Source organism: Pezoporus flaviventris, unplaced genomic scaffold (assembly GCF_033815535.1).
Source record: "Pezoporus flaviventris isolate CSIRO_AGI_PZ_B2104156 unplaced genomic scaffold, CSIRO_AGI_Pfla_v1 ptg000016l, whole genome shotgun sequence".
In the NCBI taxonomy this organism is placed as follows: domain Eukaryota; kingdom Metazoa; phylum Chordata; class Aves; order Psittaciformes; family Psittacidae; genus Pezoporus; species Pezoporus flaviventris.
This window is the reverse complement of record NW_026892564.1, coordinates 1200240-1215356: the sequence shown is the minus strand read 5'-3', so window position 1 is coordinate 1215356 and position 15117 is coordinate 1200240. Positions and strand designations below refer to the sequence as shown.

General features: G+C 43.7%; 2 protein-coding genes across 2 annotated transcripts in view; one reads left to right on the top strand and one right to left on the bottom strand.

The window, feature by feature from the left end:
- Window positions 1-15117, bottom strand: part of LTA4H (leukotriene A4 hydrolase) — a 128491-nt gene that overhangs the window by 78413 nt on the left and 34961 nt on the right. The window lies entirely within an intron of this gene.
- AMDHD1 (amidohydrolase domain containing 1) lies at window positions 3291-14264 on the top strand. Its single transcript, XM_061454572.1, has 9 exons — window positions 3291-3475; window positions 4983-5089; window positions 6086-6150; window positions 6707-6984; window positions 9103-9328; window positions 10253-10377; window positions 12686-12779; window positions 13175-13335; window positions 13997-14264. Exons 1-9 carry the CDS (start codon window positions 3339-3341, stop codon window positions 14109-14111), a joined length of 1308 nt encoding a protein of 435 aa, XP_061310556.1. The 5' UTR covers window positions 3291-3338; the 3' UTR covers window positions 14112-14264.

Genomic DNA, 15117 nt, shown 5'->3' with positions numbered 1-15117 from the left:
CAATGTTAAGAGTAAACACTGAGGTTAACAGAACCCATCCTTTACCTGTCAGTACTTCTTGGTGAAAGCAGGTGAGTGCTTTGCAATGCTGCCAGTCAGAGACCCTCTTTGAAGGTCTCTGTGATGCAGCTCATAGAAGTGGTCCTGCAAACTGGAACCCAGACTGCTGGAGGTGCAGTTCATGAGTCTCAGTTACAGCTATTGTTACTCTGACCCTTCACTCATCACTTAACTGCTGTCAAATATGGAAGTACTAGCCCTCTTTGACACATGGGGAAAGTAAGAGCTGTGCAAAAATCAGGCAGTGACCCAGCTGCAGAAGTAACCTTGCTGCTAGGGAACTTGCAGCCAGATGATGGTCATCAGTGGGGCTTGAATTGCTGGGAAAGCTGCTGCTGTACCTGTACCTTAGTTTCCACTGAAAAATAGAAATTGTAACTTGTCCCCCTCAGAGAGTTTTGAAGTAAGTGAAAAAGTTCCATGTAAAAGCTGCACAGGTGGTAACTGGGTTGGCGCACACAGAGTGCAGATCTGGTCCTTCAGCTGGGATCATTCATCCCTTGTGGGATGGCTGGAGTGAAGAGTGCTGGAGGCTGTGGGCTCCATCAGGATATAACACTGGTTGTGTGAACTGTGGGGAAACCCCCAGCTTTTTGGGATAAATTCTGCAGAGAAATACTGCCCTGTTTCTTTCTCACACTGGAAGTCATCCCTGTCGCTCTGCATGTGTTCCTTTAATATTTACATCTGTAAGTTGTCGTAAAAAGTAAAAAATTACATTTGAAGTACTTATGAAGCCTTTCATTATTTAAACCAGTTCCTTTTTGGCAGCTTGAAGGCTTCCCAGCTCTCCTGGCAATTGTAAGGCAATCCCTTTGGGAAAGAGAAGAGTTGCTGAAGTTGAAATTGATACTGGCAGCTTAGGAATCCTCAAAACAGCTAGAGTATGTGTTCTAGTTAAAGTGCTTCCAGTGGCAGGAAGGAGGCAAAAAAGCATCTGGTCTGTGATACAGCATGGCCGGTTTAGCATCTGCATGATGCAGATCAGTGCCCTCTCCGTGTTGTCACTGATAATCACAGTGGGTTTGATATTGGAAGAGGAGAAGACTGTGACAGTTGCCTTCTCATCCCATCGATTCCTTCTCTGGAGCAGCCTGGTGCTAACCTGAAAGCTGCTCCCTCAAGTGAGGTAGAAGTGAGGCTGGTGGGAGCTGTTAAGTATGACCCTAGCACTGCATCAGCAGATGGTGCCATCGCTATGAGAACACACCATGTGTTTTAATCCTTCAGCTTTTTGGAATAATGGTTTGGGAAGCCCTGGTGTATGCTGAACCACGCCTGTGTCTGCAGCTGAATGTGACTGCTTCCTCAATAAAACAGAGGCCTCTGTCTGTAAAAAGATGTCTTCTGAGTTGTGCTGTACTGACAGCATGCTTAGTTCCTCTCATGAGGGTAAAGAATACCTGACATACCTGATGTATGCTGTGTCTAGGTGAAAACGGTGCCTAGAAGAAAAGCGAAAAGAAAGCTACACTAAGATGGATAATAAGATGAATAATAGAAAAGTATGATCTTAGTGAGAACTAAGAAAACATAGGTTTTTCTCCCTCTTTCAAAGACTGAGAGCACCTGCTTTATAGAGCCTTGGGTTTTCATTCTCAATGAAAGCATGCTTTCATGTAGCTTCAGATCCTTTTGAGATATGAAGTGTCTACAGGTTGTTTTGTTTTGATGAGTATATTCATTAGACTTCAAACTCAGAAATCTTGCATAGGACCAGGCATCAAACACAGTGACTAAATCATACCTTGGCATATAACTTCATAGCTAATCTTAGTTCTGATGGCCATGCACTGCAAAGATGGGTGCATGTGTTTATCTTCGCACCACAAAGCATTCCATTCGAGTGGGAGAACCCATGCAGGTAAAGCTGCACAAAGCCTTACATGTGCTTAATTCAGATTTTGGTTTTAGGTGGTATGAAAAGAATTGCCATGCAGGTGAAAGTAAGGTACTCTGAATATATCAATGTAATAGGGGCTGGTCCTTAGTTGGTATGGAGTAAGTCCCATGAATTCAACAGATTTTCCTTTCTCGTGGAGCAAGTCCAAAAAACAGAACTGCAAATGTTCACTTATATATGTATTAAAGAAAAATAAAATAAATAAAAGGGCTCATGATTCTGTTAAAATATAAGGTATACACAGTAACTGAAATTAAGATGCTTTCATGTGTTTAAGTTGCTCAAATTGTATATAAGATAAAAGAAATCAGACCAAGTAGCAGGACATTCCAGCAGCAAAAGCTGATACCCTGCAAAAATACTTACTAACTATAGTAAGAAGTTATGTAGTCAAAAAGAGCCCAGAAAGACTTACAGCAGGATATGAGAAATACAAAACGTGTTGTTTTGAGCTTGTTTGCATTACTCATTTGAGTACGGGTGAAAAGGTGTCTAAAGAAGATTGCCACCACCAGAAAGGTGTTTGAGGGACCACTCATTTGGAAAGACTCTCTGGGAATTGCTGAAGCCCTGTAAGTGCTATGAATGTTTGAAGAGAGAAGAAAACAAAAATCCATGCTGAGAATAAATACTTGCTCCCTGATTCTCCCATTCCTAATTCTGTAGGGGGCAGCAGACTTGCACCTTTCAGTCGTGGAATTGGATAAATATCTGCCTGGATATCTGGTTCGGTGAGAGAGGTTTTCGTCCCTCAGGCTGGTGCTGGGACACTGGAGAGATGATGGATGCTAACAAGGTGATGGACACTAGGGAGGTGATGGGTGCCAGGGAAGGGAGATGTGGGCAGACAAATGCTCCCAGTTCACAAGCTCTTATTTTCTTGGCAAAGTGAAATCTCCAGGTTGTGCAGTGTGGACAGAGGGCTTTGGGAATCCCCGGATGGCAAAACTGGTGCTTTGAAGCCTAACATAAACCAGCACCGTGTACAGGTATTGTCACGTTGCCCTGCACCACGTCAAGAACAGCATCCCTCACCTGGGGCAGGCAGCTGCCACATTGACCCTGCAGCTTTTTTTGCCCAAATTCTGCCAAGTGGCGGATGTGGCCGGGGTGTGAACGGTCACCGCCATCCACCTCACCCCTGCCCTGTCCGGGTAGAATCATGCGGCCCCTCCTGCCCTGCTGCCCACCTCCGTGCCTTCACCCTCTAGGGGGAGGTTGGTAAGCAAAGGCCAACCCGGGCACGGGCAGAGTCAGGGGGTCAGGGCCAGGCCCGCGGGGCCGCAGGCGGCCTCCCCAGCACCGCCCCGGGGGACTTTGAGCCGAGGAGCGGCCCCCTTTGCACCGCTCGTCATTGTCCTCACCGCCGAGGGCCATGGCGGGCCGGCACCGGCTCCTGCTGGACAACGCGCAGCAGCTGGTGCTGGTGTGCGCCCGGGGCGAGGAGTACCTGCGGCGGCAGGACGCGGGCAGCCTGGCCGTGCTGCGGGACGCCAGCCTGGTGGTGGGGCTGTGAGTGCGGGGCCGCGGGGCCGGGGCTGGCTGCGGGAGGGGGTTGCTGCCGCTGTCCCCGCCGCGGTGGCTGCCGCCGGCTGCCTCTGGCCGGGAGCAGGGCACTGCAGCTGCCTGCCTGTGTGGAGCGGGACTTTGCAATCCCCATAGGATCACAGCATGGATGCTGTTGGAAGGGACCTTAAAACTCATCCAGTTCCAATCCCCCTGCCATGGGCAGGGACACCTTCCACTGGACAAGGCTGCTCTGTCCAACCGGGCCTTGAACACTGCCAGGGATGGGGCAGTCACAACTTCTCTGGGCAATCTGTGCCAGTGTCTCACCACCCTCGTAGTGAATAACTTCTTCCTAATGTCTGATATAAACTTACCCTCTTTCAGCTTAAAGCCATTCCCCCTTGTCTTATCACTGCGGGCCCTTGTAAAAAGTCCCTCTCCAAAGTTCTTGTAGGCCCCCTTTAGATTCTGGAAGATTTCCCTGAAGTCTCCCTGCAGCCTTCTCTCCTTCAGACTGAACAAGCCCAACTCTCTCAGCCTGTCTTCAAATAACAAATAATTTTGACTATTTCAATCGAAGTCCTGATAACTTCCTTTATCATGCTGTGGTCACACATCAGCCTCCTGAAGATAACTTGTGCTTTTGAACACTACAGCTATCTTCTTCTCCCTCTGCTTTCTATGTGAACTGACATGAACTAATAGCAGTGGTATAAATAATTTGTATAATGAATGAAATTACAGTTAATAATGTATGTAATTACATCTCTGTCATTTCTAAATGCTCTAACTGCTCTTTGCATCTTAAAAATTCATCCATGTAGCGCAGAGGCAACTTCATTGAGGTTCCCATGATGACTCCCAGTTGCTGTTCTGGTAGCTTGAACAGAGCTGGAGAAAGACAAGGCTTAGAGGACAGAGGTACTGCACATGCCCAGGGAACCCTGTTGTGTAGGTGAGGAAGAACTCCCTGCATGGCTGGAGGCAATTTGTCAAGTGCAGTCTGCGGTTCCCAGTACCATCCTTGAGCTCCACTGGGAGAAAACTGCTGTTGAACCAATGATCAGTCCCAAAGAGGTTTATCCCCATGGCTTCCAAGGGCATGAGGGTAAGATTCACGGCCAGGCAGTGAAGGCTGGTGATGACATTTTGATTTCCATGAGAGGGAGAGGGCCCTGCAGATACCTGCTGGAGTAATGTTGTGTATCTGCTGATCCACAAGGGAAAAATAATGTTGTCTAGCAGAAATGAGAACAAAAGAGTACCAAGAGTCCAGAGGGATCTAAGTAGATGACATGACAAGTGTCATGGCAAACAACATGGAATGCATGGCATTACTCCACCATTTTCTGTGCGTCTGTAAGATGAGCAAACCACGTCCCGTGTGCATCTTCAGTCCTGCTGAAGGTCCCTACCCCTGCTTCCAGAGAGTTGTTGCTCCACTAGTTCTGTCAGTGAGCACTATCCTTTTCAGCAGGCTCATGATTCCTTTGTCCATTGTTGTTTGCAGAGATGGTCGTATCAAAGCTGTGGGCCAGGCAGATGTTATTCGCGATCAGTTTTCAGGAGCAACATTTGAAAGAATAATTGACTGCTCTGGGAAGTGCGTGTTACCAGGTAGGTGTATTTGTTCCTAATGACACAGTGCTGAATTGTGGCAAGTGCTTAGAGACAAAGTACTCACGTGTGCTAATGCGTGTTAAACATCCCTCCAGCCTTTTTTCTTCTATGTTCAGTACAGGTTTGGCAGTATCTTGTGCTGGGGCAGAGTATCATCGCTTCCTCATCAGGAGTGCTGCAAGGAGAAAATTGCAGCACTCAGGATGATTCTTTTGGGCTTCATGGTGGAGCTTTGTCTCCTCTTTTTTCATGTTAGAACTGTTCCTCTATCATAGATCACATGGTGATGTAGCTGGGTCACATAGTGACTTTCCACATTCAGCTCTCTTTTCTGTACCCTTTCTGCCCATCAGCAGTTCAGCCACAGAGCTCTGTCTCCCTCCTGCCCATGGCCAGTTGGAGGCAAAAGGGCAGCAGAAGATTTTAAGTCACATGCTATGCAACTTCACCTGATGGAAAATAAACCTGGGCAAGTCTATTGCATGAGCTTTGCAACTGCTGTTAGAGCATGAGCTGTTAGGCCTCTGTTATGTTTGCAATGGCCTTGGGCATGCAGTAGGGTTGGTTTTGCAGCTTGTAGAAAAAGCTGGAGTAAGTGGACTATTGTTAGAATAAGTGCTGTTGTACTAAGCCCAGCCTAAGCAGTTTGCCTTTTTAAAGAACACAGATGTAAACTCTAACAAACTCTTTCAAAGTTTGCCATTTATAATTTATTCCACAGTTTGAAAATGTCATCGAAACACCATGAAAACCTCAGCAACTGGTGCACTCACCCAGAGACATTTTGCATAATGTGTCACACCTAAAAAAGCTGAAAGAAAATTAATAGCTTTTAAAGAAAATCCTAGATTTTGTGCTGCCTGGATTTTTCTTTTTCTGTAACTAATAGAGACTTTATGGGGAGTTTCTGCTGTTTAATTTGCTTGCATGTCCATAACCTTTTCTCTTACACAGTGAAGTAACGCAAGTGTACATTTACTTTGTTTCCTTTAGGCCTGGTAGATGCACATACACACCCAGTGTGGGCTGGTGATAGGGTTCATGAGTTTGCAATGAAGGTAACAGCATAACATTACACATCTGGATTTTTATTTCCTCTTTCTTTTTATTGCACATAACTTTCTAGTGAATCCCATCTTTCATTTGTAGAAAAATGCATATAATCTAAGGAGGGATGATTTCTGAATAACAGTAGTCTGAGAGAGAAGTGTAATTGCAGCCTTTGCAGCCAGCCTTGGTATAGTTTTGCATTAATTGAAGCAATGCAGGAGTGCCACCTTCTGTACCATCTAACCTTGATTCCCCCACCTCCCCCACCTCCCTTTTCTCCACATAAATGACTTTTTGAGCTAGAGATAAATTTTCCCCTTGGGCTCGGGGGGAAGAAAATCTTCAAAGTAATTCTCTTTATGTCGCTTCTTACAAGACTGCTTCACCCAAGTGGAGGGGAGAGAGAAGAGGAAGGGGAGGGAGGAAGAATTAATGGAGATTTCTGTCCTTCCCCCGACTTCTTCTCTTTGCAAAGGGTTCTCAAGGCACTTTGCAGAATCCCTTGGATTCATTTAGCAGCTAAATGTATGTGGGTGTTGGGTTTTGTTTCCTTTTTTCCCGAAGCTGGCGGGTGCATCCTATATGGAGATCCACGAGGCTGGGGGAGGAATACACTTTACTGTGGAACACACTCGCAAGGCCACAGAGGAAGAGCTGTTCAGTACTTTCAAGCACCGACTCGAACGCATGCTCAGAACAGGATCTACGTTGGTTGAATGCAAGAGTGGATATGGCTTAAATTTAGAAACGGAGCTTAAAATGCTCCGGGTGATCGAACACGCAAAGCAATGCATGGACATTGGCATTTCCTCGACGTACTGTGGAGCTCATTCAGTGCCAAAGTAATATGACTTAATTCTTCTTGCTCTTGTTAAGTCTTACTGCTTTGCATTGAAAATTGCCTGTTATTTTCAGAAACGTTTCTTCTTCCCAGCCCTCCTGAAATACTTTATTTGAAACAATAGCCAGTGTTTACAGAAGGCTCTCCTAAATTTTAATTCGAAGGAAGACAGGGAAGCATTATTTAATGGCTACTAAATGCCAGCGGCAGTTTAGCACAGAATCCCTGCCTCCAGCTGAACCTCCACTGAATATAACACAGATTACAGGATTTCCTGTACAGAAAGTTCTTCTGCTACTCTCAGTCTCTGCCATGAACTTTTATTTTAACCAGCTAAGAAAAATAAATGGCGTATCTGATCCTGATATACCTCAGTAAAAAGCCTTAATTATGCTTCCATGCAATGGAGAAATGCACACATCTTATATGTATGTGATGAGTAGAAGACTAAAGTAAACATGTTTAATCACAACTATTGGCTCAAATAGAGATGCCATAAAGAGCCTTTCTCACTTTGGCAGTTTTTCCCTATGACTGGTTGGAAGGACCTTAAAGCTCATCCAGTTCCAGCCCCCTGCCATGGGCAGGGACACCTTCTACTAGAGCAGGTTGCTCAAAGCCCCTTCCAACCTGACCTTGAACACTGCCAGGGATGGAGCAGCCACAGCCTCTCTGGGCACCCTGTGCCAGTGCCTCGTCACCCTCATAGTAAAGAAATTCTTCCTAATATCTAATCTAGCATCTTTCAGTTTCTGTGGGACCATGATATAGAGCATTGGCAATAGGCAGCACTTACTGAAGTATGCACCAAATGGTGCAAGCTACTTCAGTCTGAGCCATTCTAGAAAAAAATAAGGCTGCCCTGTTTAAAATGATGCTTGTTCCTGCCCATTGCTTTCAAAAACTGTTTCCAGCCTTGGGACTTCCAGACTTGGAGTATCTGCAGTTCTTTAGGAGTTGAACCTAGAAAATTTACAGGAGGGGGACAAAGAAATAACTGTTCATCCCTTTAGTTGTCATTTTGAATCAAATTCATGGGTCTTTTTTGAAGTGATTTCCTGAGCAGAAGTCTCTCGCATTAAAACAATGAGTTTTGCATTCTTGGGCATTATGTCCCGCCAGAAAGTGAAACCAAGACTTGTATTTCCCTCATTTTTTTCTTGGCTCTGGTGCTAATCATTCCTCCAAATGCTGCTGAGTCAAAGAAGAAAAGGGAGAAAGCTTGGTGTGGTAAAAGCCTGGGCAACCCCTATGACTGTTTCAGTGAGAGTGAACAAAATAAGGGCCCTAAGCCGGGTTCTGCTCTGCCTTATAACTGCACAACCTTGTTTATAAATCCAAGCAGAATTTGGCTTCTAGAATTTACTGCCACTGTAAAACTCCCATGTGTGGCACTTGTATAACACCGCTCTGTGCCTGAAGTGGGGATTGAGATGTCACAGGCATTTAGCTGCAGTGTACCACTTACCTGCAGATCTTAAAACTGCAAAATACTAGCAACCCAACTGCATATTTTGGGATTGTTAGCTCTTTTGATCAGAGGCATTTACTGATCTCTTCTGGGTTACCTCCCTCTAATAGGAGGTTTGTGAATGGATCTGACTTTGATAAATTGAACCTTGGGAGGCCCCTCTGATTCAGAAACAGTTGCCTAGCTATCGCTCTGAATAATGCAAAAAGATGAGAGGTAAATTTGAAACAATGATTCGTGCTGCACATCCCCTTTGAGCGTTGATCCTTGCATAAACATATTGCATGAACACCACTGAACGTATTTAGATAATCATTTATGTATTTTAAATATCTGTGTTTTAGGATACAGGAGGTCAGAATACAGGAAAGCAGAATATTTTGTTTTAAAATATCGCATGTCTTGGTTAGCATCTAAGGTACCCACCTTATAAAAAATGTATAGTAATGTAGTCCAATGTTCTTTGAATGGATAGTAATTCATATTTGAGAATATGAAGCAGTTTTAAGCTTTTAATCTGAAGGGGTTTTGAGTGATTTGTATTTGCATCATTTTCTAAACAATGTGGTAATTGCATGTGTGATGTGAGTGTTTGCCAGGCTTCAAGGATGTTATTCTTATGGCTCCCTAACATTTTCTTTTCATTAGAGGGAAAACTGCTGCTGAAGCCACAGATGACATTATCAATAACCATCTCCCTAAACTGAGAGAACTCAAACTAACTGGTGAAATACACGTTAACAATATAGATGTGTTCTGTGAGAAGGGAGTCTTTGATCTGGAGTCTACCAGGAGAATTCTTCAGGCTGGAAAAGATATAGGGTTACAGATTAACTTCCATGGTGATGAACTCCATCCGATGAAATCTGCTGAGGTACATCTTTGTTAACATTCAGTGGAGCCATTTTTTGCTCTTGGAGGGGCTGAATCTTTGAAAGAATTGCAGTTTTCAGAGGTTTTCTTTTCTAAGGCTTTATAAAACAGACCATTCATAGGCATCTGCTTCTGTCAGACGATGGAAAGTGCAGCCCTTGTGCAGCTTTGGAGTTAAGGACGTTGGAGGAAGCCTTGACCTGCATGCAGTAACATGCAGTGCCTAATCAAACATTGACTTTGCTTATCTTCCACATGGGGTACAGACGGGGAAGGTGGATATCCCTGAACCCAACAGCAACTTGAAAAATCTTTTTCCCTTAAATGTTCTGTTAGCAGCAACAAGTCAGGTGTGCAGTGAGCGCACTCAAGAAGGATGGTTTAGTCAGGAACAGGCTCCCAGATAGATTGATATAGAAAGTCACTCTAAGACCACATTTCACCATCATTGCTTTCTTCCTGTGGGGTCTGCTCAAGTTATTCTTTGCTTTATTAGAAAACAAACCAAAACCAAAGCCCAAAAAACTTGATTAATCATAAAAGCTTTTTTGGTGCTTCACTGTTGAAGGCAGCAGTTGCACTACTAGTTCTGCAGCCAGTGTCAGTTTTGTCAGCTGTTTTCTGCTGGTTACTTTGTGAATAGGAGTTGATAATGGTTTTATTCATAGCTGTCCCACAGTTTGCTTGTCAGACGGCTGAAGACACCACTGAAGGTACGCTTCCACTCAGTGGATGGTCAATGCCTTTTCGTGGACAACTTCTCCTGCAATAAATTAGCAAATACTTTGTCTCTGCATTCCATTTGTAATTTCAAGCATTCTTTATGGGTTTTCTTTAGTAAATTTTACATTAGCAGTGAGTTCTCTCCTGCAGTCAATTGCAAACAACATTGCTTTACTGCACTAATTGAGAATGAATTGCTTAGCTTGGAGCTGAACTCGGAGCCCGGGCTATCAGCCACCTTGAAGAAGTCAGTGATGAAGGTATCAAGGCAATGGCAAGAGCTAAGTGTGCCGCTATCCTTTTACCAACAACTGCCTACATGCTAAGGTAAGGCCACTAGATTGATGGAAGACTTTTGTAACAGCAAAACTGTATGGTTTTAGGGTCTTTTAATGTAAAAGCATAAGCCTGTATCTATGCCTCAAGGATCAGGCTTGATCAGTGAAGACAATCACAAACACAAAGAGATGCATGAGCCTCCTTAGGTCTTGTTTCTGGTGGAAATTCTCAGTAATGAGGCAATATCCTACTTCTGAGAAGTCTCACAGGAGATCTGGAGTGATGCAGTCAACGCTGGGATTTAACCATTGTGACAGGATGAGGGATCAATCAGAAAAAGAAGAAATCTGGATGGTTTTCTTTAACCCATTTAGACTTTTAAAACTGAGTTGGCTTCTTTTCAGGCAAATTATCTCTGCAGTATATGTATTTGCTCTCTTGCAGAAGGTTTTGCTGTAAATGAATCCATCAGCTATCAAAAGAGCTGAAAGACTGTGGGTAGCATTTTAAAAAACTTATCTGACTTTACCCAGGCAATACTGAGCAGAATTCCCTTAAGAACACTATTTTCCTATGCATATATTACAGATAAGCATAGGTGGATCACCTACTTACCCCTAATGCCAAAAATAAGCCAACTAGATGATGAGGACCATAACCCAGTAATTGACTTGATTTTGGTTTATTTTCAACAGCCCGCTTTGTGAGTGCCATAGCCACTGGTGCTCATGCCTGTGACCATGCTTGTGCTTGTATTTGTGGTTACCTGTTCATGTCCTGCACAAGTGTTTTTGAACCACTGATTGCTGGTACATGCACTGCCAGAAGACAGATCTCAGGGAGGATGTGTGGTCCTGCAAAGTCATCCCAGGAGCAAAACACCTGATCAGGCAAACTGACCAGGGAGGTGAAGGAGACAACAGAGATGCAGCCACCAATAGAAGGGGCTGTGGCTATAACTCACGTGTTACTCCAGAGACTCCATGCACTGGAAAGTTTATAACCTCAGGATAAGGCTAAGATGGAGATAATAACAAGCCATAGGAAATGAGGCCTCATTTGTTGCAGTGTCCTGTTTACTGAACACAGGACTCCTAGTCTAAAAATGAAGAAGCCATGACTGAGAGACTTGTTAAGAGAGTATTGGAGGTCTGAGAGCTGTGCAGTGTATAAGAAGTTGCTGTGAGGTAATGTACATCCTTTGCTGACCTCCTTCAGCTCCTTCAGTACTAGTTATGAGGGCTCAGATCTCGGAAGGTCCTGCCTGTACACAATCCCTGGTTTGAAGAAAAGCAGTAGTGGCCAGGGATCCTTCACTGGCTGACCAGGGCTGGTGGTCAGTGTGCAGCTGGAGAGTTGCTTAATGGTAAGCACACTCTTGTTTTGGCCTTTGCTGACCATTGCCTGCAGTACTCCTAAGGAGTCTGGCAGCAGAGCACAGCGGGGGATGCAGAGGCTGGAAGGACATGTGAGGACAGGGAATGGCACTTCAGACAAATCCTCTTAAACACAATTAATTCTTGGAACATCGTGTTATCATAAATCTGCTAAGAGTATTCTGTAGGGAAAGGATTGTCTTATACTCAATGTAAGTACTTCATTAAGACCTCGTTTATTGTTCTTTTCTGTTAACTGCAATGCTTTTAATACTACTTTCTGAGCAGCAGTCACTCTAGTGTTTCATTTCTATTGTTACAGTGCATTATTTCTGGACACGATGTTTGGTGCTATTGGTTTTACAGCAACTACGGCTAAAACTTCGTGTATTTCCTAGTGCCCAGCCTTGCAAACACCTTCCCATATTAATCCAATGGCTAAACAATTTTGAAATGGCCATTCCGGATATTGAAATTATTAAAGGTTCCTTTTGCATTAACAGCGCTAAGTGAGAAAATCCTCTAATATACACGACTTTAAGGTCACGGCTTCAACTTAACATTTCAAATTGACAACAGGGCTGGGAAGGGGTTATTGCATTGCTTGTGCCAAGTATTTGGGAGCCTGCCTTTGAAGCTGTAAGGACTAGAAAACACTTCTCAGAGAAATGAAGATTTTCACCTATTAAATCCTGGCATGGCTGAGGTCTGGATAAATACCAGAATTTCAGTGGCCTGAAGCCTGATGGTTGATCCTGGCTGCTCCCACATGATACTTCAAAAGAATGGATCACAATTCCCATTCTCGCTATCTGTAGGGTGATAGGTAGAGAGCCAAGAGGAGAATGTGGGCCTTCATCCCCAAAAGAATCAGTGTAGCTGAATGCATGCATCTAGCCAAACTGAGTGGTGGCTTTTGCTTTTGTAAATCATCACATAATAACTAAGTGAATTGTACTGACAAGTGTTTTTCCCGCTAGACTGAAGCAACCTCAAGCTAGAAAAATGTTAGAAGAAGGAGTTATAGTTGCTCTTGGCAGTGACTTTAATCCCAATGCATACTGTTTTTCAATGGTAAGCTATTTTTCATTCTTATGACACCACAAAATTACGCAGTCTCTTACTAGTACAACTTATGTGTAGATCTCGCATGCTTAAAACTGTCTTTGTATCTGCAAAGAGAGCTGTATCACCTGATTAGACAACTGCTCATGCTTATTGAAGTGTGTTGGTAGTTTTTGCCAGCAATTCTTGAAACCAGAAGGGGTTCTATTCTTTGTATAAGCTGAGAGGCTTATAAAAAAGGCTCTCAAAGTTCCTGATTTTAGATTTCTGATTCTGGAGTTGGCAAGATTTACATTACACAGAACAACTCCTGTTGCACAAGGAGGGAGGAACGCTTAGGGATCTGAGGCACGAACAGCTTTATTTGTGTTACTGATAACTCCCATTTTCCACTTGCCTATTAGCCTATGGTGATGCATCTGGCCTGTGTAAACATGAAGATGTCAATGAATGAAGCGCTGGCAGCTGCCACCATTAATGCAGCTTATGCTCTGGGAAAATCGGATACACATGGCTCCATAGAGATGGGCAAGCAGGGGGATCTTGTGATCATAAATTCATCAAGGTTTGTTCTTCCATTGTCATCTGAAATGTGATTTAACAGAAGGGACTGGTTTTCACCATGTTTGGATAGTGGAGAGGTTAGTGAACTCCTCGTGCCACTAGCATTTTAGACCCACTTTCATTCTCCTTAATTGCTCCACTGGAAAATAAAGCCTAGGACTTTTGGCACTAATATTACAAATAATCCATGCCTAATTACAACTTCTCTAAAGGCAATACATGCTTATTTCATGGAAGGAATTTTCTACTGATTCAGAATCATAGAAGAAGTCACAGGATGGTTTGTGCTTGAGGGAACCTTAAAGCTCATCCAGTTCCAACCCCCCTGCCATGGGCACGGACACCTTTCCACTAGACCAGGCTGCTCCAAGCCCTGTCCAACCTGGCCTTGAACACCTGAAGAACTTCTTCCTAATGTCTGATATAAACTTACCCTGTTTCAGCTTAAAGCCATTCCCCCTTGTCATATCACTACAGTGATAGGGATGATCACTATCATTTGCACATGAACTCACCGTATTCATGCAAAAAGAAATCAACATGTACACCTGGAATAGTGTTTTCCCATGGTTCAAGCAAATCTTTTATAATTACCAGGTGTACTAGGTATATAAGCCACTCTAATGCAAGTTTGGATATTCTTATACCTCTTGTCTTTTTAGGTGGGAGCACTTGATTTACCAGTTTGGGGGACATGAAGCATTGATCAGCTACGTTATAGTTAAAGGAAAAGTCATCTATCAAAATGAGGGGTGTGAGACAATGATCAGTTACTGAGAGATGATAATTTAAGAATGATGATAATTTGGAAGCTACTATTAGCATGGAGTATTTCAAAGCAACAGACAAATCAGGTTTGTATTGTACCAGTAAATTGTTCGCCTGCTCACCTTACCAGCCTCTTGTTGAAATAAACTTTACCAAGCATTACCCATTTGGAACATTTTCACGTCTGTTGTCCTTCTCTCTACTACATGAATATAATTCCTAGTTGTATCCTTTTGAAATAAGTCAGTTTCAAAAAATGGTTTCTTACACAATTAATCTATTAAATCTATTCATCTATAAACTTACATATTGTATTTGAAAATAACCCAAAGAAACCACCAATGAATGAAGAAGTTCATAATCAGGTAAGATTTATTGGGAAGAGTGACCCGTGACAGAGGGCCAGAGGCTGAGACATGGACATTTGGAATGGTCCTTGGTGGTACTGGGAGGCCCAAGGCAATGTTCATAGCTCCTGGGTCTGCTCAGTCCCAAACTAAGCAGATACCAGAACCGGAGTCGTGGTGGGAAGCACAGCATCCGACCTCTCCAAAATACCCATCTGCTTTCTGCAGCCTTCAAACTCAGCAAGAGCCAGCAGTTGGGAGCCCAGCAAGGTGCTGCTCACCAGCTGATCTGCAACATCTTCCCTTGCCAAGGATCAACCAGCTCCTTTGGAGCTACAGGGGCAAGAAGAAGGAGGAGAGGAAAATGCAAGTACACTGCTCACTGGCTGCTGGAAGTTGGAGTGCACTGTAGGTTAGAGGTTGAGTCAGGCTTACTGTTGGAAATGAGTGATGCCAAGTCTTTACAGTTTACTCTTACAGGCAGTTAACCCAGTGAGGTCTGATGAGTGCAGCCAAACTCTCCAAATCTCAATTACCTTGGGATTTAAAAAGTCACATGCAGTGTCATGTTGATGTTCCAAAATCCACCTGATTTAGTTTATTTTAGGCTGAATCTGAAATAACACAAGACATGTTTGAAGACATGTCAAGTTTGAATGTGCTTCTAA

Coding starts and splice junctions, on each gene's coding strand:
- AMDHD1 (XM_061454572.1), top strand. CDS start 3,339: ATGGCGGGCCGGCACCGGCTCCTGCTGGACAACGCGCAGCAGCTGGTG. Junction 5,090..6,085: donor TGGGAAGTGCGTGTTACCAG/GTAGGTGTATTT, acceptor TGTTTCCTTTAG/GCCTGGTAGATGCACATACA. Junction 13,336..13,996: donor GTGATCATAAATTCATCAAG/GTTTGTTCTTCC, acceptor TTGTCTTTTTAG/GTGGGAGCACTTGATTTACC.